The following is a 26,060-nucleotide window of genomic DNA, read 5'->3' as shown; positions in this document are numbered from 1 at the left end:
TCTCCCCCTCTCGACCGCCAAGTGCTTGCTCCCTCCCGGCGAGCACTCACACAATGGACTCACTTGTTTCCCTTGCACCTGTCCTTTGACTTCCAGCCTCAGTCAACAACTTGAGCAAGAGTCAGGCAGGAGTCTCTGCCATGTAGTATGGAGCCTTCCAGACGAGCTTGGAAGCACGCGCGCACACGCAGACAAAACAAACAATGCCTGGTCCACGAATGAATAAATTAAAGACACCCACGCCCCCACCCACCGCTCTGCAACCCGCAAAAAGAAACCCGGGACGGGGTTCCCTAAATAAGAGATTTTGTTTTGTCTTCCAAACTGCAAACCTCCCTTCCTTGAAGACGGCGAAAGAGATGCCGTGTGTTCAAATGGCAGTAAAGATTGACGGTGGCTTTGCCGTTGACAACGCCCCCAGCATCGCGCTGAGCCAGGTGCCCAGAGAACCGCGAGGGACAAGCGTAGATATAGGGGGAGGGAACAGTAGAGGCAAAGGCAGCTTAAGAGGCATGGGAAGTGGGAAATCAGAAAATTAAAAAAAAAAAAATGAGTTAAACAGGGCTTGAATAGTGAAACTTCGAGAGAGAGAAGACGACGGGATCTCTCCCCAGGTAACTCACTACCTTGAGATGAAAAATAGATGAATGCATCAGGAAGTGGGAAGTAACAACTTTGAGGTGAGCAGCAAGTTGTGCACCTCCTATCAGGCGTTTGGTCATCACCCCCTGAGCTGCCCCCAGAACACACACTCCCAATCGGAGGCGGCGACGGCGGTTGCAGCAGCAGAAACAGCAGCAGTGATCGCGGCAGCAGTGGCAGAGGCAGCGGCAGCTGCGCGCCTCGGGCCCAACCCCGCTCGGCGCCCCCTCTCGCCGGCGCCCTGCCTGTCTTGCGTGTGCGTGTGCGTGTGCTCAGCCTCAGCGTGAGGGGCACCTGCTCGTCTGGGCTCACAGCGGAGGCAGCCTCGCGGTGAGCTGCCGCTGCCGCTGCTGCCACCACTGGTGCCGCCGCTCGCAGGCGCCGGGCTCCCAGTCGCCGCCGCCGCCGCTGCCGCCGCCTCGTCGGCCAGAGTTGAGCTCCGCGGGCTTCCCCCCTCGCAGCCTCGGTCCTTCCCGGCTGCCTGCAAGTCAGCCTGGCGCCGAGTCACGTGTCAGTGCCTGAGGCAGAGACTGAGAGAAAAAAACGCGCTTCATTCCTTCTTCCACCGCCATACTGTATTTTATACTAAATCTCATTTTTATTCCAACATTTTACTCCCGCTCGGTGAGTACCTTCTCAGTGGCATTCTTGTCCTATTCTTTTTTTTTGTCCTTTTTTTTTGTTTTTGTTTTTTTTCTTCTTCTTTTTTTCCACTTCTTTGATTATTGTTTATATTTGGGAAAGCTGGAGGAGCATGGTTTTGAGCCTTTTCCTGAATCCAAGTTTTTCTAGCATGCGATCGTTCTGTAGACAAGGCGCTGTGTCTGGGAGTCCGCGGCGACCGTGCTCGGTGGGAGCGTCTCCCAAGTCCAGCAAAATATGCAACTGGTTTTATGGAAAAAGCGATATGAAGTATGGTGCCTATTTTTTTCCTTTGTAAAAATAAAAAAGCATGTTTCTAACTCTTCTTTTTGCATACTCTTTTTTTTCGGATGACATTTTTGTATAGGTGGGATTTTACGGCAGTGTTTACAAGTTTGTGGTCTTGCAATACTGGTGCAAACCACTGAGCAAAGACATTAATTTTATATTTTTTTGTGCCCTTTTTGGAAGCCGGTGAGAACAAATTCGTTTTTTTCTCTCCTGTTTTTGATACCTATTGATAACATGAAACTTTTCTTGCAGCTGGTTACTGGGATCATTTTTAAGCAAAATACTTTTTTCCTCCTTTAAATTAACTATGACTTTTGCACATTTGACTTTTTTTAAAAAAAAACCGAGATAATTTTATAATAGATATCCTGATATCTATATCTATATTATCCCTTCTTCCTCTCCCTCCCCTCCCCGTAAATCAATTTTCAAATGATGGCAGTGGAAGGTTTTTCTGGAAAAAAAAAAATGAAGTGCGGTTTGGTTTCCTTGTCAACGGAGGATGAAGTGAACAGCTGAGCAGCTCGAAGAGAGCAGGTACTTGGTCCCCTTGGAGGCGTTTCCCGGGTGTGCAATGGCAACACTGGTCCTGGCAAAGAAATGTGTGAGTGTGTGTGTGTTTGCGCGCGCGCGTCTCTGGGCAGTGTCCGAGCCCGCGGTGGGGAAAGGCGCGCGGGGAGCCAGGGAAGACCGAAGTCCGTTCCCTGCCTCAGGGTCGTTTTTGGACGTGCGCAAAATACTGCCCCCCCCACCCCCCGCCCCACTCCGGGTCTGCTGCGCCCAGATCGTCTAAGCAGCGGGCGGCGTCTGCGTCGCGGGCGGCGCCGGCCAGGGACCCGGCGGCCCGCGGGCCCTGTAAGTTCTCCGAGGGCCACTTGCAAAGCAAGAGAGGCGTGGGCCATGTATGTGGCGCTGGCCGTCGGGCCGGCTGGGGCGGCCCCTCAGAGCACTGGGGAAATGAGGGTAGAAGCGGCAGGGACAGCGTCTTCCAGCGGGGTCGGCTCCAGGCCACGCGGGCCAGAGCTCGAGACATTTCCAGAGCCTTGAAGATGGCACCAGCCCCCGCACGCTCAACTCCTGCTCCTCCTCTTCACAATGAGTAAACAACGCAGTAGGTCTTTCCCAGCCTGTTTTGCTTTTTGGAAGGGCTTTGCTTTCTTAGTGGTGCTGTCTTAGGATCTTTTCCTTCACTGTTGTGTTGCATTGGTTTTAAGGGCTTGCTGGTGTCGTCTTCCAGGGGGTGGGGAAATAGTTACTTGTATGATGGTCACTTGGGTTTAATGTTGAGGACGAAACTGTTACTTTGCCTTAATGAGACTATACACCTAAGGTTCAAAATAGCCTTTTACTTAAGTTTTAAAGCGACAGTGTTTTCCCTCTTTTTAACCACCTGATACTAGTTCAAAGGTTTTCCCCTGAGAACTGGGTACAGGGCAGGAGTGAGGGGTTGGTGAGGGTGGTGATGATTTCATGTGTTGGTAGCAGTGAAGTACTCAGTGTTGAATGTATTCCATGATATTTTATAATTGTCCTGTTACATGTTTTCAGCATAATCTAGCACTACTTTCAGAGATGTACCAGTTGGCAATAAAAAGCCTGTTCTGTATTTAATACAGGAACAGAATCGGCTGGAAAATTTGCTGCCTAAATAAATTTCATAAAGTCATACTTTAAATCTTCAGATCTGGAGGGTAACTGTTGTTGAAATTATTTGATTTCGAAGCTATGATTTTCTTACTTTTTTCCTTAAATAAAAAGTTTATCCTTAAATTTATCATGCACATATATTTTGAATTCTGTTAAATAAACATAAAACAAATGAAATAACTTTTTACCTCTCAGGTTAAGGCTTCTTCTAGGTTACCACAGGAATAACCCAATCTCCAACATACATAGGGGCCCATAACGAAGGAATTAGTAGTATATGCTGGCTTTTTTCAAGCAAATATTTCACCGAGTCTGTAACTTCAGTTTGTGGAATGAAAAGTTTTATGCTTTATTATTTACCTTTTTTGGTGAAAGATTAAGGAGTGAAAATGGGCATTTATCTGTAGAAGAGTAAAATTTATTGGAATATCTAGAAAGCTTTCTGTATGTTTTATTAACAATGCACTCATGTATCTAAAGGTCGTTGGACATTGCACTGCATGTGAGATATTTTTGTATTCAGGGTAGCTTTTCTCTGTGAATGAAGTTCTGTTGCATTTATATTAGGGAGACAGTTTGTGTCACTATCTGTGGACACCAAACTTGATATCTTGAAGTGCATAGTTCTAAGATTTGAAGCCAATATTATGTCACTAAGCCTTAAATTTGGATTTTCTTATTTTGTGTATTGAGCTGATTGCTAAAATGTAGTCTTTCATATAGTTTAAACAGCTAACATAAAACATTTTTAAAAAGCTATTTACAACATTCTGTGGTTTTTTAATCATAATGTATATACGTAGAAATGTTTATTTTTTTAAAAATACAAGACAGTGTATAATCTATTTTTGTAGGCTATATGCATTGTAAGTCATTTAGTTCCTTTACAAGAGAGAGAGAAAACAAGGAAGAAATAACTTGAGTGATTAAACCTGAATTTTCATTAAGAGAACCATTTGCTCCCCTAAGGTCGGGACAGTTTGTGTCTTAAGATGGGCAAAGCACTAGCTGTACTGTATGGTATTTCCAAACTAGATTGAAGCCAGAATGGGACCAAAAAAGATACTCATAAGATTTTAATGTGGAGACCAGAGAGGTTGTGCTTTAAATTCTGTAAATAAAGATCAGGCTAAGAACCTTTAGTCAGCTTATGTTTTCATTTATTTAATATTCATTTTTCATTATATTATATACATATATTCAAATTTTTCAAATGTCCTTCTCCATGAATCATACTGGGAATTCTACAACTCTAAACTGGCCACCTGTTATATGAATTTCTTGGTTTCAAATTGTTGAAGATTGTATCCTAGAGTTAGCACCGCCTACTGGTTTCTTATGGAAAAACATACTGCTCTTCATTGACAAAGCAACACAGTGTGATTTCCAGCAACTTCATCCTGCCTACTTTTTCAACTGCTTACTACTCAAAGAAAGAGAGAAAAAAAAGTTTCTATTTTGTAGGGAGATAGGTTTTCTGAGGTGAAGGTGAGGGAGTGAGGGAAAGAAGACACATAAATTGGCTATTAGACCATTAATTGACCTCAAATATTTTACTGTCTAAAAAAGATGACAAAGAAATCATCACAAACTTAATCTGTTAAATTTCCTAGAACTTTTCTAAGGGATGGTAAAATATAAGTATTGTTAAAAATCCCGGATTACTGAATGAATTTTGCAGTTTCTGTCACAATCTTGATATAAAGAAAGAAAATCCTAGTTGAAATTTTGTCTTGAGTTTATGGTCTGTTCAAAAATAATTAAATGAATAAATTTTCATCATTAAAGATAAACACAATTTTTAAAAAACTTATCCTTTCATGGTCATAAGCAATCAAGTAGCAACCCGATCAAGTAGCCGTACTGTGATGGTGTCATATAGAAGGGAGAAAAGTTCCAAACATACATTTATAAAAGCACTTTTTCATATTCTTAACTATAACAAATGTATTACCTTTTAAAAATGATAGCTAGTTTATTTTCTCTAATTCCTATGAAAGGCTCGTGGTTGAAAAAATCTATTATATTTATACGAACAATGATAATTCCAGAATATAAAAATAGTGAAACAAAAATTATTTTATATCCTGAAAATTTGTTTTCCTAGTTAAACATGTATTAATATTATTTGGATAACTATTTCTTAAATAAAATTTTTTTTAAGAAGCCGGTGATAAATATATGGAAATGCCAGTAAGAAGTGTATGCCTGTTGCATTTTTGAAAGCTTTCCACCCTAGTAAGAGTGTGATCAGGCTTTGTTTACTATTTACTGACACTGTCAGCAACTAATTAAGTAGTGCATCAAATCAAATAAAACTTTACATTTCAAGTCCTGGAAAAAGCTTTGTTATGGAAGAAGTGGATATCTATAATTGTTTACATAATAAGAAGGAATTGGAGGAAAATATTTTAATTACAATTTATTTTCCTAACTGAAAAGTACTATTTTTAAGTGGTGATTAGTTGTGACTTTAAAAAACAGCAATTTTTTTTACTTCTTTTATCACACTGCCAGTAAGAAAACTCTATCTTGTGCTTTGAAAAACTGAGATAATGATGAATTTTATTCTTCAATCTGTGTATGGATCTCCAGAAAGTAAATAAAAACTTATTTTTAAAAAATATTCTCGCTGATCAGAAGTTATTGTTCTTATACTCTTATTATTATCCGCTACTTCCAATGACTTGCACAAATGCTTTTAAAGATCCCATTTTTATAACTCAGTATGATTCTTTGATTCAGTAAGTTTTTCTTCAATAATTGACTGTAGCAACATAAACTTTCACATTATTGGCAATGAAAACAGTTTCACTACACCATAATTTTGAGAACAATATTAAATAAAATTTAAGTAATAGGTGATTCCTGAATGTATCAATAGCTAGCTAGTTATACATTTACAAGTTTATATAAATATAATTTTGTTATCAGTCTTCCTTTTATTATTAGATTGTGATCTACAGAAGGCATAGACTTAACATAGCAACTGCCAACTTTTAGTAGTTTTGCTTGTTCTTACAGATTTTAGATTTTTGAGAACATACTGGAGATTTTTTGGTTGTTCCTTTATTTTGTTAGACTTATGTTAAATATGAGACAGTGTGGAAAAATGACTTTGTGTTTTCCTCATTCTTGCCTACATTTAAAAAGGTTTTTGTTTGTTTTACATTATCTTGCTATCTTTCTGAGACTGAATCCTGGAAACCAAAGGTGTTGATTTATATTTTTCCATCCATTCCTAGCCACAGAGATGGCAGTGGGAGAACTTCAGTTAGTGTTTAGGATAAATGTCTTCTGGACTGTCCTTGGAGACTCCTCAGCTGGGGTCAAGACTTCAGGCATTATTTCTTTGGCCATCCATAAATCTAAATGAAGAGAAAAGTATGGAGTAGAACCTGGGAACCCTGTCCTGGGTTTCTGAAAGATGCAATAGAATGCATCACTAAGTTCCCTCATACTAACAAAAAGCTAGATATTTTTATGTGTATAAATATTTGGTACAATTCCATTTAATTTATCAATTAATATTTTTCCTTAGAATAATGTAGTTGAATTTTTTTCTAAATTCACAGTGAAGATTAATTGCATTTATACATAATCCATGTGTTTAGAGAAAATGTTTATACACATTTTGATAGCCATATGCTAGATAATAACAGGAAGAACATATTTCTGAGTTGTTTTGGAAATCATTAACAGGTGGGGGTATTTTCTCATTAAATCAAGATGAGAGAGAAAGAAAACTACTAACATTAATTTGATGTGACAGACACTTCCATTTGTTCTTTCTGTGAGTGGATAGTATCGTCATCATTTTATATGTTGGAGGACAATGAGACTTGGAGAAATACTTAACTTGCTTAAAGCTCCACAGGTGGTAAAAGAACAGATGACAAACAGAAGTCATGTCTCTTCCTTTGCACAGGGATACTTCATTTGTAGAGAGGAATTTTTTTGTTTGGTTTTTTTTATGTAAAACAATTGCTATATATTTATTCTGATACATTATTTAAAATGGCTGTAGTTTGGCAAGTTTTCACTAGTGAGTGCTGTTCACTACCTAGTGTTCTGGCCAGGAATAAAAGAAAATTGTACCACTTACTCAGAGACTCTTACTGGTTCTGAAATGACCTTTCAGTGACCATATTATCACATATCTCTTCAGGACTAGTGGATTTTCTGAAGAGAGCCCAATGCATGGAAATTTGTGAGTTACCACTGATGTTCTATGGCCGGGACAAAATAGATAGTTCTCTATCTACAGTGGTTTTGCAGAGGCCCTAGAAAAAGCATTCAACACTTACTAAGTACAAAATATAATCTCCAGACTCTTGAAGCTTTTACAGTGTGATGTGGAAAATTAGACTTTTGCACAAGGAAAACCAAACAGCTAATTCTTTTATAACACAGAAGTCTATAAATATAGGTGCTTCTTCTGTCTACTAACATCTCACCAACATCTCCACCTCAAAGTTTTACACATATTTGGATGTGAAATTTTTCAAGCTCATTTTACCTATTTGTTAATAACATAAAACACCTATAACTGCAGGATATTATTTTAGGATTCTGTGTTTAATAGCTTCTTCAGATATATGCAGAGAGTCTTCCATTATTAACTAGTTTCTTTGGAATTTGAAAAAATGAGTATTTTCATTAAAGAATGGGAAGCATAAACCACAGTGGAGACAGTGGGAATGAACATGATGGAATGGATTTTAAAGACATTCGGTGATAAATCTATAAGTCTATAAAATCAGGAGATTTGGAGGCCAGTGTGTTGGGAGTATTAAAGGCTACCTTCAAATTTTCAATCTGGATATCTTGAGAACTAGCCATATACAACAAAACAAAACAAGAGAAAATAATATCTAGAAGAGATTCTGATTTGGTTGGTGGGAGAATAGTTCAGTTTTTAACATTTCACTAATTTGAAGTTCTGTCGTTTACTTCAGGAAGAAATGACCAATGTGCAGTTTGAAATTCATGTCTAGTGCTGGAAAACACACTTAAGGTTAGGAGGAGATGACCAAATCATCTATGTTAGAACTCTAGGTGGGAATAAGTCACCCCATGGAAGCAATCTGTGAAATGCCTATATTTTTCTGTGTGGGTGTAAGAAGTGCTGGTAAAAGGCACAAAAATAGAAAGAGTTAGGACGATAGCCACTGAAGCTCAGAAAAGTATCTGGTTATGTGTAAACAAAGAAGTGTTATACAGCTAATGCTGCATAGGCTCAAGAAAAGGTGAGGCCTGAGGAAAAGGTCTTTGAATCTGTGTTTAAAAATCTAATTTTCTTATAGCTGAGTAATACTCCATGGTATACATATACCACATTTTGCTAATCCATTCATGAATTGACGGGCATTTGGGTTGTTTCCACATCTTTGCAATTGTGAATTGTGCTGCTATAAACATTCGGGTGCAGGTGTCTTTTTTATAGAATGACTTTTGTTCTTCTGGGTAGTTGCCCAATAATGGGATTGCTGGATCGAAAGGTAGGTCTACTTGAATCTGTTTAAGGTATCTCCACATTGCTTTCCACAGGGGTTGCACTAGTTTACAGTCCCACCAGCAGTGTATGAGTGTTCCTGTGTCTACGCATCCACGCCAACATGTATTGTTTTGGGACTTTTTGAATGGACACGCTTGAAGCTCAGACTCGGGAGGGGAGGGGATGGGGGGGATGGGTAATATATATAACCTGAATTTTTTTACCCCTATAATACGCTGAAATAAAAAAAATCTAATTTTAAGAAGAAATTAAATGAATGAGACAGATTTGAGTAGATGAAAAAGCGATCCATGATTCTGGATATGATGTGGCAGCATCATCAAGAGGGCTGTTGCCCCCAAGATTATTATATATGGTTTGTGTGTGTGTGTAACATGATCGCAATAGGAAGACCAGTAAGAAGTTATTGGAACTAGTTAAGTTGATTTTAAATTACATATAGAAGTGTAAAAAAACAAGAATAGCAAGGAATATTCTGAGAAAGAAAAGCAAAGAGAGGGCTAACATATCAGTTATTAACATACACTGTAAAGCCTTTAAAAATGAATATATTCACTATCTCTGTCTACTGCAAAGACTTCAAAGCAATATCTCTCCAGAACCAATGAGCACAACTAGTACACAAATCCAGGCTTCTAAATATCATCCCCCACTAAAGAGGACCAGAGCTCCAGGCAATTGGTTGATTTTAGGTATGGGTGGAAAAAATATGAGATGAGCCTGGGGTATCTCATTGTGCCAGAAAGTAAAGGAATGCTCAAAGACAAAGTTGTATCAACGTAAGCAGAAAACAGCTTGAAGGGTCTTCCAGTTGCCCAATTTGAAGCAATTTGAACATCAAGAGTGACTGTAACAGATTGTAAAACATTGAATAAAGTAAAATCCACGAGTCCATAGTGATACTCTAAATAATTTTTTTTAAAAAAATTGATGGTAATTAAATTGAAAGCATTAAATGGTTAGCCTGCCTTTGTTAGTTGAAGGACAGCTCTTTACAAAATAATGTGAGTTAAATGTAATAAATCCTAGAATTAGAAAATTACTGTTTGTAACTCCCAATGAAATATGTGATTCAGGCAAGGATGATCAATCAGCAATAAAAGCCATCATTTAGAAGTATTTTGGGGGATAACATATTCTCATGGCACTCAAACATTCCTTCTGCATTGTTTGTGGCAGTCATCTGATTAAGTAACTGAATGATCAAACCCAGCATCACTGATAGACAACCTGACACCATGAGCCTCCTGATGTGATGCCATATTAGGTCTATAGCACCATTTGCGAAATATTGTTGCTAGAATGTTTAACCTGAATCTACTAATAAAACCTGGTTATACTTAACTTCCAGTTTGTGGAAAAATGCAGGCAAACAACAAATTAAGCTAAACCATAAGAAAATAATCAGGCAAATTCATAAAGTGAGATATTCTGCATTGAAAATATCATACCTATGGCCTAGTCTCTTCAAAAGTCAGTGCAACTGTGGAGGGAACTTTTATAGAATAAAAGAGACTAAAGATAACCAAATGCAGTGTTTGAATCTTGATTTTATTTTTTGAGGCAGAATCTCACTCTGTTGTCTGGGTTACAGTGCAGTGGTGTTATCATAGCTCACTGCAGCCTCAAACTCCTGGGCTCAAGCCATCCTCCTATCTCAGCCTCCTGAGTAACTGGGACTACAGGCTCATGCTACCTTGCTATTTTTTTTTTTTTATTTATTTTTTGTAGAAGCAGGGTCTCACTCTGTTTTCCAGGTCTTGAACTCTTGGCCTCAAGTGATCCTTCTGCCTCGGCCTACCAAAATGCTGGGATTACAGATGTGAGCCACTACTCTTGGACTTACTCTACTTTTTAAAAAAGCAGGCTATAAAGATCAAGTTTTGGAAGAATTGGGAACATTTGCATATGGGCTAGAAAATTAACAGTATTAGGAGATAAATGCTGAATTATTTATGGATAAATGCTATGCTGTCTGCAACTTAATTTCTTATGAGTCATTGAGTGTGTGTCTGTGTGTGTGTATAGAACAAATCATCATTTGCCAACCAATTTTAAATCCAGAGATTGCTTATGCTGGCTTCATTGTATTATCCTTTCAAATATTCTGTGTATTTGAATTTTTCTAGTAAAGAAAGTTGAAAAATTTATGAGTTGTCATGGAGAAAAAATATGTATATTAGGGTTAAATAGAAGCAGAACTCTGATTGCCCATGTTTAACGTCATGGAGGGTCTTAATATATGGAGACAGGAAGTAAATAAAGTTTAATGTTAAATTGTGGGAACAGACTACTACTCAAGGGAGTATATTATCAAAGGAAAGATAGATTTTTAAAGCTAGAATAAGAAGAATCTGAATGTGTGTTTTAGGTTTTTCAGGATAGATTCGCCTAGCAAGGACAGTTGGAAGTATAATGGCAGGGAAGATAATTTTCAAGAGTAAGTTCCAAAATGTTGTGAAAAAGTTGATGTGATCGGTGGTAACACAAGAAGAGGCTGGTCATGTCTTAGAAGATGAAGTAAATTGAATCAGTTGATTAGTTAATTAAATATTCATTATTTACTTAACATATTTTTTGAGCATTTTCTCTATCAGTACTGTGCTGGAAGATGAGGATTCAGTGATAAATAAAACTGATAAAAACCCTAACTACAAAGAGTTTGCCATCTAAGGATGACTTTAGCCTTCTCAAATAAGTATAAGTGAAGTCATAGGTGGAGACATACTAGTATGAGGATTGGAGCTTTGGGAATGTAGCAGGGAATAAGCGTGAGGTATATTAAAAGATTCTAGAGTCGTAATGAGGAACTTGGCAAAATTAACGTTTGTTGTCACTTTAGTCAACACAATTGCATCAGTTTCTCCAGCAACTCTTAGCTTGTAATCTGAATGAGTCAAGGAAAGAACTGAGGTTTACTTGGTTAGGAGATTAATAAGGCATGCATGTTGTGAAACAAAGAGGTGAGCTTTCTAGAAGTAGTGAATATGTTGAATGAAAAGACATAAATAAATCTGGGCTGGGATGGGGAGCAAGAGCAACTCCACGAGATGAATAGAATATGAACTGGTAAGATTTGAGAGCCTTAAGGTCAGGATGAAAACAAAATAGCAGGCTCACAATTTTTAACAGAATGAGAAAGGTGCAAAGATGGATAGTTTTGGTCAGAAAAGAATGTTATGTTTCCAGACTTTGAAAGTGGAGCATACTCACATGATGAATCAGTTTGAGAGTACGGTAAGGTATGCGGCTAAGTAAGGAAGATGCTGCTGATGTTGAGAAGTTAAAGTATTGTGAAGCGAGTCTGAGTGTTAAAGGTGTAACTTAGAAAAAGAGATTTTAAAAATCCGTAATTGGATGACAGAGGAAAACCTAGAAAGGAAAACAATATACACTCTAAAAGTGTCAGTGACATTTCTGGAGGTTTAGAATTAATTAATACCAAAAAGGATTTTTTTTAATTTAAATTTGTGACTTCTGGACTTTAATCCTTTGTTTGGACTATTATGAAATGAGCTATAGGTATATAATATGTGTATTTATCTTTCTTGAATTTGAGGAGAATTTTCAGGTAGTGCAGAAATAAATTTTGCAGTGGATGCAGTAATGCAACCCTTTGTAAGGAATTTACAGATCGGAGCCAATACAGGATACTTCAAATAAATACTGTCCAAATGTAACAGTAAATGATTCAGACTAAGAAGACAGCTATAGAGCAGCAGTCCCCAACCTTTTTGACACCAGGGGCTGGTTTCATGGAAGACAATTTTTCCACAGACAGGGGCAGGGGGGATGGTTTGGGGATGATTCAAGTGCATTACATTTATTGTGCAGCCAAATTTCTCTGGTAATGATAATCTGTATTTGCAGCTGCTCCCCAGCGCAGCATCACCACCTCTGGTCCATCTCAGATTATCAGGCATTAGATTTTCATAAGAAGCACACACCCCAGATCCCTCCCATGCACAGTTTAAGGTAGGGTTCGCACTCCTTTTTTTTTTTTTTTTTTTTTTTTTTTGAGACAGAGTCTCACTCTGTTGCCCAGGCTGGAGTGCCGTGGCGTCAGTCTAGCTCACAGCAACCTCAAACTCCTGGGCTTAAGCGATCCTACTGCCTCAGCCTCCCGAGTAGCTGGGACTACAGGCATGCGCCACCATGCCCGGCTAATTTTTTGTATATATATATTTTAGTTGTCCATATAATTTCTTTCTATTTTTAGTAGAGACGGGGGTCTCACTCTTGCTCAGGCTGGTCTCGAACTCCTGACCTCGAGCGATCCACCCGCCTCGGCCTCCCAGAGTGCTAGGATTACAGGCGTGAGCCACCGCGCCCGGCCATGGTTCGCACTCCTTTGAGAATCTTATGCCCTTGCTGATCTGACAGGAGGCCTAGCTCAGACAGTAATGCAAGCAATGGGGAGCCACTATATATATGGATGAAGTTTTGCTCACTAGCTTCCTGCTGTGCGGCCAGGTTCCTAATAGGCCATGTACCACTACCACTCCGTGAGGCGGAGGTTGGGGACCGCGGCTATAGAGTATTTGTTAATACATTTTATACTTCAGTTAAAAAAAAAAAGGTCATTCTGTAACAAAGACACATGTACCCGAATGTTTATAGCAGCACAATTCACAATAGCAAAGATGTGGAAACAACCCAAATGCCCATCAATACATGATTGGATTAGTAAGTTATGGTATATGTATACCATGGAATATTACTCAGCTATAAGAAATAATGAGGATACGATATCTCTATGGTTCTCCTGGAGAGAGTTGGAACCCATTATATTAAGTGAAGTATCCCAAGAATGGAAAAACAAGCATCACATGTACTCACCAGAAAATTGGTTTCCCTGATCATCACCTAAATACACATCTGGGAACAACACCAATCGGATATCAGACTGAGGTGGGGGTGGGGGAGGGGATGGGTGTATGCCTACATGATGAGTGCAATGCGCACGGTTTGGGGAATGATAATGCTTGAAGGTGCTGACTCGGGAAGGAGGGGCTGGGGAAGGGAGGGACATATACCTACACAATGGGTGCAACGCGCACTAACTGGGGAACAGACACGCCTGGACCTCTGACTTGAGGGGAAAGGTGGTACACGGGCAACGTATGTAACCTGCAATTCTGCATCCCCCATAACAATAAGATGAAATAAAAAAAAAAACTTTTTATTTTATTTTTTTAAATCAGAAGTCCAGGTGGCAGGCAGATTGACAGTAGATCTGGCTGCTGTGAGTTCTGTTGCTGCCGATCCTGCGATCTCATTCCACTTATGGATCAGCCCTTCTGGACCAGACTGACTGACCAGTGCTTGGTCAGATTGTGCCTCATCTTTGTAACACACCATAAGAATATATTATTATGCTAGGTTACAACATCTAGGAGAAAATTAAGGATTGGACAGCTGACTCGTTAAATGTATCATTGCTATTAAATGGCTGAGTAAAGATGTGAACCCAGGACTTTTTGGCTCCACAACTTGAATGTGGACCATTTTTCCTTGTTTAAAACATGGAAAAAAAAGAAATACTTTGATTTTTACATCAATAGTTCAGTGACATTTGTCCAATATCGTAAATACACTCACATAATTAAAGCCTTCACAGTAGCTCTCTCTCTATGGAAGATTGCTAACTTAGAACTGCACTGCAGTAGGTTCTGATTCTAGTCCCTCGTCTCATAGTCTTCCATAACTTTTCCTCTGTGGGGATAATGGGTGTGATTTTGAATGCTTGTTTGTTTATTCAGCCAATATTTGTTGGAAATCTATTATAGCTACATCAATGTTAGGAGAATAAAGCAAAGTTTAAACATAAAACAAAAGCCACTGAACCTACCCTCATGAACTGACAATCTACTTGGGGAAGGAAATGGTGCATGTGAAAAGTGAAAATGCATAAAGTTATGAGAATTAAGAAAAGTGTAAGTGATTATTTATAGTTCTTTACATTATAGTTCTTTACATTATTAAGGCATTTGAACAATTTGAAATGCAGTGCCTGTCTCTCCTCTTCAGTGACTTGGTAAATTCCTCAGCTTGGGAGATTTGATAGCACTTTCTTTACGTTGTTTTCCAAAGTCAAAAATAAATGAAATCAGACAGAGTAGATGTCTATGTAGAAGGAAAAGTAAAGGAGACCAAGCAAGAGGAATAAAAGCAACAAAAAAATTTAGTGCGAGCAATCTGGAAAGAAAATTCAGAGATGAAAAGAACTTGTAAAATTTTGAGGAAAATAAGAGAATGTCAGAGTAAAGAGATACAATTAGTATGAGTTGTATACCCATTTAAATGCTTTGATAAATAGTCTCTTGTTTGAGACAATTAATTTTGTTCTGGAATATGTTGAGATTACTTGAAAATTTCAAATAAAAATATCTTATTAGAAACTCTGAAGTGCTATAAAAATATAAAATGCATTCAGAAATATCTGTGCATTTAGATTTTTTAAAAATGGCTAACAATAGAGTTTTATAAATAATTTAGATTAGTGTACCAATAGTATAAAAATATTTTCTCTTTTATTTCTGAACCCATTCCATTCCATTCGTAATCTTTTTATTTCAGAATTGCTAGATCTTCCCTATTCTAGTCCTCCACCCTGACATTGGTACAACTCAAGGGGGAAAAAAAAAAAGGACAAGGGAAGCTTGGAAGAGGGGAGAGGGAAATGGAGCAATAGAGGGGCAGAGGTCAGCAATAGCCATGGCAACATACTCTTTAGATCAGCACTGTCAAATAGAAATATTATGCAAGTCATGAAAGTGGGCCACATGGTAATTTTAAATTTTCTGGAAGACACATTGAATAAAGGAAACAAATGAAATTAATTATCATAATATATTTTATATAACCCAGTATATCAAAAAATATTTCAGTATGTAATCAATATAAAATTACTTTAAAATATGCTTATTCTGTACTACTTCTTTAAAATCTATTTACTATAATATACTTATAGCACAGAAATAGCCTGTTTCAAGTGTTCATGTGCTAGTGGGTATCACATAGGACAGTGCAGATCTAGAGGGTTCAGAGAAGCCTCAGGGCCATGTCGTGTTTCTAAACTCTTTTTGGCATCTTGTTCTTTCTCAGAGATTAGCCAAGATAGATTTTTAAAATATTCTCTGATTGTTTCAATTTTAGCTTTCACTTTTTATTAAGAACCTCAATTGAAATCCATTGAAGTTCATTTTTTTGTCAAAAAGTGGTCCAAAAATATGTCTGGTTGACTAAGAAATATTAAATTTATCTTGATACTTATTGTTCCTTAGGAGCAGGACAGCCACTTTTACTGAATTAGCTTTTCTAGTCTACTCATTTGTTATTTGGTCCTGTAGATGAAGAAATAATGCAATGGTAAGAAATGGATAACATTTTCATAGACTGGCCTTCTATATTAGGGATATTTGTCTGGCACCTAATTTTTGGTGAGAACTATCCATGGTCCTGCAAAGTCAATACACTATTTTAATAACAGAATGATATACTTGATATGTAAATTTGTTTGTAGACTTAGTCATTGACTACCAACTTAGTTTCAGAAGCTATTTGAAAATTAAATAGCAAATTCTGTATATAATAATTTATTTTCTGCATGTTTGAAGTCCATGAATATAGAAAATAAAGGGCATTGCATAATATGAAACTCTCCAAGCTGCTCAGCCTCAGTTTTCTCCCCACAGCCTTCTATTCCAATCAGACTAGTTTCTTCTGAGTCTCACTCACGTACAGCTTACAAAGTGACATTAAAGTCACCTTAACCCATTACTAGGTCCTACCTCTTATACACAGAAGTTAGTCCCACAGCACTTTTAACATTCCACATTTCATATCCTACTAGGTTGTAGCTTCATTACAATAAGTTTATCTTAATGATGTTTCCTAGTACCTACACTGTCTGACACAAAGGGAGCACTCAACACATCTTTTTGAATTAATTCGTGAATTAATCATTCCTCACTGGTGGCTTACTGCACTTGGACTTTCCTAGATATTTTTAATATCTCTCTAAACTCTCTTTCATAGCATGTAGGTGGCAACTGAATTCAACAAGATTTTTAAAGATCTCTCACCACCATTTGTAACAGTTATCTCTAAAGATGTAAAAAAGAAGACATAATTTCTGCAGCAGGAAGGAAGACAGACATAAGTGCTAAGAGAGTATGTGTACTTTACTTAGATGATAATTTGTCTTAACAGAGTTACCTTACTTTTGTAGAAGGCTTTATAATTCAAAAAATACATTCATACACATTTTAATTTTATTCCCACTGCTTCATTTTTGAATGTTGAAATTTAATCTCAGAGGTAAGGTGACTCAGTCTGCTCACCTTGTAAATGTCATAAAAAGAACTCTACTTATTTCTGCCAATTGCATTGGAAGATAACAGTCTACTCTGTGAGTTCTTTAGATTTTAATTTTAGTCATTTATTTGGAATAGTTTGAAAATCCTAATGCTTATAATTTCTGGGTGCTGCTTATATTTATGATAAAAATTCAAGATATTAGATATTATTAGGATTCAGCTTGAAACAAAGTAAAGTTTTCTACTTTTACTCACTCAAGCTTCTATAACACTGTTATTGTAGGATATCATGAGATTTTAATGGCTATCATGAACAGTTAAACTGTTACCATTTATAGATGCTTACGAATTTTCATAAGAATTTTCATAATATAATGCCCTAAGCAAAATAAATATATTGGATGCTGAGAGTGATACAGGATAGCAGTAATGACCTCTATAGACTCCAGATTCTAAACTTTGTATTAATATTTATTAAATAAACCATATTTCAGGCATTGGTTGACTTTGTAAGAAATTTTTACAGGTGCAAATAAAAAAATAATTCTACACAGAAGTTACTACTTTGGTCGGGCACCGTGGCTCATGCCTGTAATCCTAGCACTCTGGGAGGCTGAGGCGGGAGGATCATTTGAGCTGAGGAGTTCGAGACCAGCCTGAGCAAGAGCAAGACCCCATCTCTACTAAAAAAAAAAAAAAAAAAAGAAAGAAAGAAATTAGCTGGACAACTAAAAATATATAGAAAAAATTAGCCAGGCATGGTGACACATGCCTGTAGTGCCAGCTACTCGGGAGGCTGAGGCAGTAAGATTGCTAGAACCCAGGAGTTTGAGGTTGCTGTGAGCTAGGCTGACGCCAGGGCACTCTAGCCTGGGCAACAGAGTGAGACTCTGTCTCAAAAAAAAAAAAAAAAAAAAAAAAAGTTACTACACTTATCTGATTTAGGAACTTCTATATAAACTTCCATTAATAGAAAGGGTTCTAAGATTAAATAAGTTTGAAAATCACTTCCTTCATGTGGTTTTAGCTAAGACTTTTAACTATTTGCAAATACAAGAGTATCTTAAAATACTTTTAATGGTTAAATAAACCACAACCATTTTTACATTTGTCACTTGAAAATGTAGAATTACTTTTCTATTTAAGTGAATTAAGGGTTGAACAAAATAGAATTAATATTTTATTTAAAAGATGATCTCGGTGATAAATTTTGACAGTTTCTTGGGCTATTTTGTGAACAGTTTATATGTAAAATTAAAAGGCTTGAAAATTCATTCTTAGTTTTAGTGAGGAGAATGTGATAACAATTCAGTTTTTAAGGTTGAACAATCACTGGTTTATGGCATTTACTCATTTGCCAGTTCCCAAACTGTAAGTATATTGTTTAATTTATGAAATATATTATCTTCACATTATTTCATGAATCAGTTCATTTATCCAATAAATATTCCTTGAAAATTCACTTTTTCACCATTCTGCGTGTATGAGACATTACGTAATGTATGAAGATGAAGCTTACAGTGCAGAAGGGGCTGGTGGTGATAAATTCCATAAGAAATGAAAATAAAGTTCACAGTTAAAATGGTATGTTATTTTCTATTAAATCAGAGAATTAATTTTCCTATGTAATTTCACCTGCAAAATGTAACCCATCATGAAGTGAATACAATCAAATCAGCTTTCTAAGACTATGCAGAATAACATTAATTGAAAGAAATGCCTCAAATTTATAGAATATTAAATAATTTGTGTAGTCTTTGAGGTTAAAGTGATTTAGTATCTTTGATTAAAATTTGTGAGTCACCAATCATTTGATGGGGAAATATAAGCATTGAATTTTGATCTATTAGTTATTATTTGGTGTTTCAGAGCTAAGCATATGTCAGTATTCTCTGTACAGATCTTTCAAGTATGTCTCTGTGTGGGAGGGAAGATGCCCTTGTGAGTGTGAGTATGAGTGTGAGTGTGAGAGTGTATGTCGGGGGAATCACTGGCTTATGAACAGCTTTAGGAAATGGTTCTAGCTATTTAGTTGCCATATAGCATCAAATTAGAGGAGTTCTCATTGTTTTTTGCATACTTATTTGATACTATGTCTTTTTGTCCCTAAAAGATGCATGAGACATATTAAATGTAAGTACATTTTGTTATGAGATAGATTTTCTGTTTTTGACACACACAAAAGGGGTTGGGATTTTAAAAATTATGCAGTATTATATTATAATAATGTACTTTGCCATGCCCCGTTCTGAATATTTTAGTTGGCTCTTTTTTCTCTTTATTGCTATTTTAAATAATGTGTATTCTCTTACTTAACATCTTTTTGTGCTTATCTTATTCTGGTATTGTAGCATCTTATATGCTTTTAGTTTATATGAATTCATATACTTCAGTTATATTTATTGGTAAAACCGCAAGCCTTTCACTTCAAGTTTAACCAAAGAATTTGTCTCTTATACAACATTGGTAGAAAAACTGGTTGGGTTGGACTTACTGAGAGATGATATAAAACATATAAAATCATGTATAAGTATTGTGTGATTGATTGAAGATATTTTCAGAAGCATTTTTTAAATACTTTTCATGATGACTTTAGAACATAACCATGAGGAATTATGTGATTGCATTTTGTAGAATATTTTGTTTATGCTATAGGTGTGACATTTTGGGCATTTAATGTAAAAACTTGCCAAATATCTTTTTTATTTAAGTTTAAAATGTTATAATTATTTCTTAATATTTTCACCACATATATATACATTAGCTTTTGAGTGCAAATAATAGCTTTTTTAAATAATATTCATAGGTGAAAATTGCTTGAAAAATGTAACATAAAAAAAACAGTATTATATGGGAACATAGTAGAGATATCAGTACCTTGTGTAGTCATCAATTATTTCCAGCCACACAACAAAAGAATAGTAGTTAATTAGAAAAAGACACAAATGGAAATAAGAAGTACACTTAGAACATTTACCATTTATCCTCTAGGTAAGTTGCCTTTCTCACCTACCATATGGAGAGTGCCTGGTGCTATGAAAGTCTTCTATAGAAAAGCAGCTGTACCTGCAGATCCTCCTTTTGAGTCCTGCAGAGTTGCCAGGATAACTAGAGTTTGCTAAGAAGAATCATTTGGTGTCCTATTTTTTTGTTTGTTTCTTTTTTTTTTTTTTTTTTTTGGTTTTGTCAGTTGGATGAATAACTATAGAATTCTGGAAAATACAGGAAGAAAATGATAAATTTTCTTAGTAGATTATTCTAAACTAATCTTAATGGAATTTTTCAAGTGCTTTTCTTTCAAATGTTAAGTGGGGTTTTGTCCCCTCACATTGTTCCTGGTAATAGTAACAAATGGTGCTACTCAAAACATGGTCTGTGGCTTGTGGGTTGCTGTTTTGAAACAAGAAATTGAGACTTCCACAATTTTACCGAATAATTTTGTATCTCATTGTATGTCTTTGTATTGTCTCCTTCATTTTTCTAGTAATTTATTTTATTATGTTCTATAAAACATGGTTTGTGATTGGTTAGAGATGGAAAAAAATGGTCACTTCAACACAGACTGCTTGAGAAGCACAGGTACAAAACAAGCACCTTATACTTATGCAGCTTTAGTCTTTTCTAGATTATATGTTTCTTAAAACTAGGGATTTTCTAATTCAGTCATTTACTAATTCACTTATTCATTCATTCATTTACAAACGTTAGTGACACGGTGTTAGTCACAGGATGAATAAAACATTGTCCCTTTCTCAGGGGCTCCAAATCTCTGGGGAAACTCTGTGAAACTAGTTGCTTTAGTGCTTATGGATTTTTCAATAAACATTCTAAGAATTTAATTGTATTTATTTAAGTAAATATACATGTGTATATATAAGATATATCACATGTATACAGTGTATATATGTGTGTGTATTTACTTATGTTTTTTGTTTTCTGTACCTCTGGCATTGCATGTGAATTGCCTAAATTTCAAAAGTAATCATCATAGACAAATAATATTGAATTATTCTTATAATTTAATACCTTGAATAAGAACATAGAGATATCATGTAGAGCCTGATATTTTAAGTGGTTTACCCGAAAGATCTGGGCAAATATCAGAATCCTCTTTTAACCGGTAGAACTCCAGGTCAAAGAAAAAATGAGAGGAAGAGCACAAAAAATTATACCTTTTTCCCCTTTGGATTAAAATATCTGGAAGAATATCGATAAATTAGAATCTATAAATAATATTCTGTAATCCTCTTAAAATGTAAAAATGGAGGAGCAAGATATTTTTTCTTCTTTACAGAAATTATACATATTTTGACTCAAATCTGTTTCATGTTGAATGCATACAAACTTGCATTATAACTGTGCATGTCATTACTGCCTACAGGTTCTGCCAGTATTTTGCATATTCCTGATCAACGTCAGTTTTACTGAAATCAAGTCACTCTTCTTTATATTTGTCTATTTGTTTTGTTTGTTTTTACAAAAATGTTGTCTCACCGTAGTATATTCCTCAAAGTACCATTGTAATACTATGCTCCTTTCTAATATTTGGCAAATTCCTAAATGTATCTTTTTTGTGCATGCCATATGTTCAACTGCTGTCTCCAATTTCTTCATAACTCTTATGTGGATATTTATATAATCATTTCTAAAAGTAATTTACTCTGAAGACATAATTTCAGTAGGCAAAGAGAGTGTTCAGCATTTCTAAATTAATTAATAAATGTTATTTGAATTCTTAATAGCAGCTAGACATACAAAGAGTGCTTAAATTTTTTTCCCACAATAGTCCTTGGAGGTTGATTATTTTTATTCCTATTTTATAGATGATAAGAAGCCCAGAGGGCTTAAGGTCCTTGCCCAAGATGATAGGACTAGTAAATAGCAGAGCTAAAACTTAAGCCCAGGTCAGTCTGATTCTGAAAGCCTGTTAACTCTGACCCACTGGGTTACTCTCATCTCATTTCTTATGCTAGAATAAATAGGATTTGATTATTTACTAACATGGCCCTTTCATTTTATCTGTGTGGTTCTTTTTTCTGCCTAATAAAACACATGTTGATACTTCCAAATGTCTTTAAAGCCATTGGCCACAGATAATGTTCTCAATTATGCAGTTACTGAATACTTGTGACCTTGGCTCAAGCAAGATAAGGTGGCAACATAAGGATTTCTAGGACCCACCCCTCTCAAGCTGTTTGTCTTTAGCTTTGCAGGGTAGAAGAAATAAATTAGGATGAGGAAGATCATGTAGCTGGAAATTGCCTACGTGAAGCCCTTTTCTGTTTAGGAGTTAAACAGTTTAAGTTCAGTTTAAGTTCAACTTAGAGAGGATTCCAAAAATATTATAACCTGAAAATATTACACAGTCCCCCTCTGACACATACACAAGGTACTAAAAAGGAAAGACCACTACTTCTCTTTTACTTGGAAGTTTTGTCTTTTCGATATTTTCTTGATTTCCAGCCTGATGCATGGTTACCTGAAGAAATCATTACTTGAAGAAATAAACTTAGTATCACTGTGGGGCTGGATGTTAGAAACAGTAGTGATTTTATAAAGCACTAAGTTAGAAATAAGAAGAACAAGGGGGAAATGAATGATTTCAAGTCACCTATCTTTGTGAATCTATCTTATTATAAAAATCTGGTCTGAGAAGGAGAAAGAAATAATAAATTATAAATTCGAACCAATTCAGCAAATAAATGCTGAGTATTGTGTTAGTTAACTAGGGCTCCCATAACAAAATGCCACATATTATGTGGCTTAAACAACAGAAACTTAACTTTTTCACTGTTCTGGAGGCTAGAAGTCCAAGGTCAAGGTGTTGGCAGGTTTGGTTCTTCTGAGTCCTGTGCCCTTGGCTTTCCGACAGTCACATTTTTACTGTGTCCTCACTTGGTCTTTCCTGTGTGTGCATGCATCCCTGGTGTCCCAGTCTCTTCTTCTTAACATACAAGGACACCAGTCTTATTGCATTAGGGCCTACTCATAAGACTTAGTTTTACCTTTATTACCTCTTTTTGGGGCCTATCTCCAAATACAGTCATACTCTGAGGTACTGGGGGTTATGGATTCAACATGAGACTTTTGTGGGGGACACAATTCAGTCCAGAACAAGTATCAACTATCCTAATCACTGTTGGAAATACTAGAAGAATAAATCACAGACCTAGCTTTCAAGGAGTTTGCAGTTCTACATGGGGCTGGGTAAAACAGCCATGTCATGAGTGGGTGGGTGATTTGGAGGTACCTCCAACCTTGCACATGGCACCTAAAGTCAGGTGACCTCATTTGAGTAGCTGGGAAAGTGTTCTTTACTCAGTCACTTAAAAGCTACTCATTTTGGCCAGGCGCGGTGGCTCACGCCTGTAATCCTAGCACTCTGGGAGGCCGATGCGGGAGGATCGCTCGAGGTCAGGAGTTCGAGACCAGCCTGAGCAAGAGCGAGACCCCGTCTCTACTAAAAATAGAAAGAAATTATATGGACAACTAAAAATCTATATAGAAAAAATTAGCTGGGCATAGTGGCGCATGCCTGTAGTCTCAGCTACTCGGGAGGCTGAGGCAGTAGGATCACTTGAACCCAGGAGTTTGAGGTTGCTGTGAGCTAAGCTGACGCCAGGGCACTCACTCTAGCCTGGGCAACAAAGTGAGACTCTGTCTCGACAAAAAAAAAAATTAAAAAAAAAAAAAAAAAAAAAAAAGCTACTCATTTTAAGAGGATACTTTTCTTATTAGAAAATGTAATTATTTCATCAAGGCTGTATACATGAGACACTGGGAAAATGGTTCAGTGAGAGCCTATGATTAAGGGCTGAATTAGTGGTAAAAGTAAATTCAATTAGAGGACAATATGAATTCAGTTTTTCAAGTGAGAATTTGAGGTGTCAGTAGCTAGAGTAATTGCCATGCACTTTGAGGAAATAGGAATTAAGAGAAATTTTAGAAACTATCTGAGATGAGGTGATATTTGATAGTCGGAATGTAAGTGGATGTATCTGAGAATAAGGAATTGTGGACAAGAAAGAGCTTGTGGCATGGCATTTAATCATGAGGAGTGTTGAATATCACTGAGGCAAAGGAAGGCAAATTAATGAGGAAATTGGAAGGTTTAGTGGAAGCTAAGGAAAAGATCATCAGGAACAAAAACTTTATCCCTGTATATACGTTTCTCAAAAGAAGACATACAAAAGGCCAACATGTGTATGAAAAAAATGTTTAACATCACTAATCATCAGGGAAATGCAAATCAAAACCACAATGAGATATCACCTCACATCTGTTGGATGGTTATTAACAAAACAGTAAAAGAAAGCAAGTGATGGTGAGAATGTGTACATAGTGGGAATATAAATATAATATAGCCGTTATGGAAAACATTATGGAGATTCCTCAAAAAATTAATAAAATAACTTCCATATGATCCTAAAATCCCACTTCTGGGTATATATCCAAAGGGCAGGAAAGAAGTATTTCAAAGAGTAATGTGCACCCTCACATTTCATTGCAGCTTTATTCACAATAGCCCAAATATGAAAATAAACTAAATGTCCCTCAGTGTATAAATGGATAAAGAAAATGTATGTTTCAGCAGCACATGGGAGATTCTCCAAGATTGATCATATCTTAGGCCACAAAACAGATCTCAACAAATGCAAACAAATCGAAATCATTCTATGTACCTTCTCAGACCACAGTGGAATAAAACTAGAAATAAATCACAAGAGAAATACTCAAACCTACCCAAGTTCAGTCATGGAACTGAAACAACCTGCTGCTGAATGATTATTGGGTCAAGAATGAAATTAAGATAGAAATAAAAAAAATTCTTTGAACTGAATGACAAAAGGGACATAATCTATCAAAATTAATGGGACACAGTAAAGGCATTCCTTATGGGAAAATTTATAGCATTAAATGCCTGCATCAAAAAGACAGAAAGATCAAAAATTAACAATCTAATGTCACATCTCAAGGAACTAGAAAAGGAAGAACAAACCAAACCCAAAGCCTACAAAAGAAAAGAAATAATGAAGGTGAGAGCAGAACTAAATGAATTGGAAAACAAACAAAATACAAATGATTAATGAACTAACTTTTTGTTAGTTCTTTGAAAAGATAAACAAAATCAACAGAGCTCTTTCTAGATTAACCAAGAACAGAAGATAAAGGGCCCAAATAAGGTCAGTCAGAAATGTAAAAGGTGATATTACAACTGATACCACAGAATACAAAATATCACCCATGAATATTATATAAATCTCTGCGTGCAGAAATTAGAGAATTTAAAGGAAATGGACAAGTTTCTGGAAACACACAACTTCCCAAGACTCAACCAGGAAGAAATAAAGCTCCCAAACAGACCAATTGCAAACAGTGAGATAAAAACAGTAATTAAAAAAACCTCTAAAAACCTCTCAACAACAACAAAATCCCTAGACCAGATGGATTCCCAGCTGAATTCTACAGACCCACAAAGATCTGGTACTCATACTACAGAAATTATTACATAATATTGGGAAGGAGGGAATCTTCCAAAACTCATTCTACAAAGCCAGTGTTACCTTGATAACAAAGCCAGGAGTGACACAACAAAAAAGAAAACTACAGATTAACATCTCTTATGAATATAGATGCAAAAATTTTCAATAAAATACTAGCAAACCAAATTCAACAGCACATCAAAAATATGATCCACCAGGACCAAGTGGGTTTCATCCCAGGGGTGCAAGGATGGTACAACAAACATATTAATAAATGTGATTTGTTGCATAAACAAAGAGCATATGGTCGTCTCAATAGATACAGAAAAAGCATTTGACAAAATCCAGTACCCTTTCATGATAAAAACCCTCAAGAAACTAGGCATAGAAGGAACATATCTCAGAATTATAAAAGCCATGTAATGACAAACCTACAGCCAACATCATACTGAATGGAGAAATGCTGAAAGCATTCCCCCTAAGAACTGGAACAAGACAAGGATGCCCATTGTCACC

The 26,060-nt window shown here is 36.4% G+C and overlaps 1 protein-coding gene across 25 annotated transcripts in view; it reads left to right on the top strand.

Moving 5' to 3' along the window:
* Positions 1-466: 466 nt before the first annotated feature.
* Positions 467-26,060, top strand: part of RALYL (RALY RNA binding protein like) — a 652,666-nt gene continuing 627,072 nt past the window's right edge. For 7 of the 25 annotated variants that reach the window (XM_069466295.1, XM_069466286.1, XM_069466288.1 and 4 more), the window contains exon 1: positions 953-1,266. Coding sequence is in view for 6 of the 25 variants with exons in the window: in XM_069466290.1 (XP_069322391.1) it covers positions 2,671-2,686 (16 nt within the window). In the remaining 19 variants the exon portion in view is untranslated. Of the gene's footprint in view, positions 681-952; positions 2,113-2,348; positions 2,906-26,060 lie in introns of those variants that run through there. The other 18 variants (XM_069466290.1, XM_069466274.1, XM_069466297.1 and 15 more) reach the window with 6 other exon arrangements.

Source organism: Eulemur rufifrons, chromosome 3, assembly GCF_041146395.1.
Source record: "Eulemur rufifrons isolate Redbay chromosome 3, OSU_ERuf_1, whole genome shotgun sequence".
NCBI classification, from domain to species: Eukaryota; Metazoa; Chordata; class Mammalia; order Primates; family Lemuridae; genus Eulemur; species Eulemur rufifrons.
The sequence above is the reverse complement of the archived record's forward strand: the minus strand, read 5'-3'. Positions and strand labels throughout refer to the sequence as shown.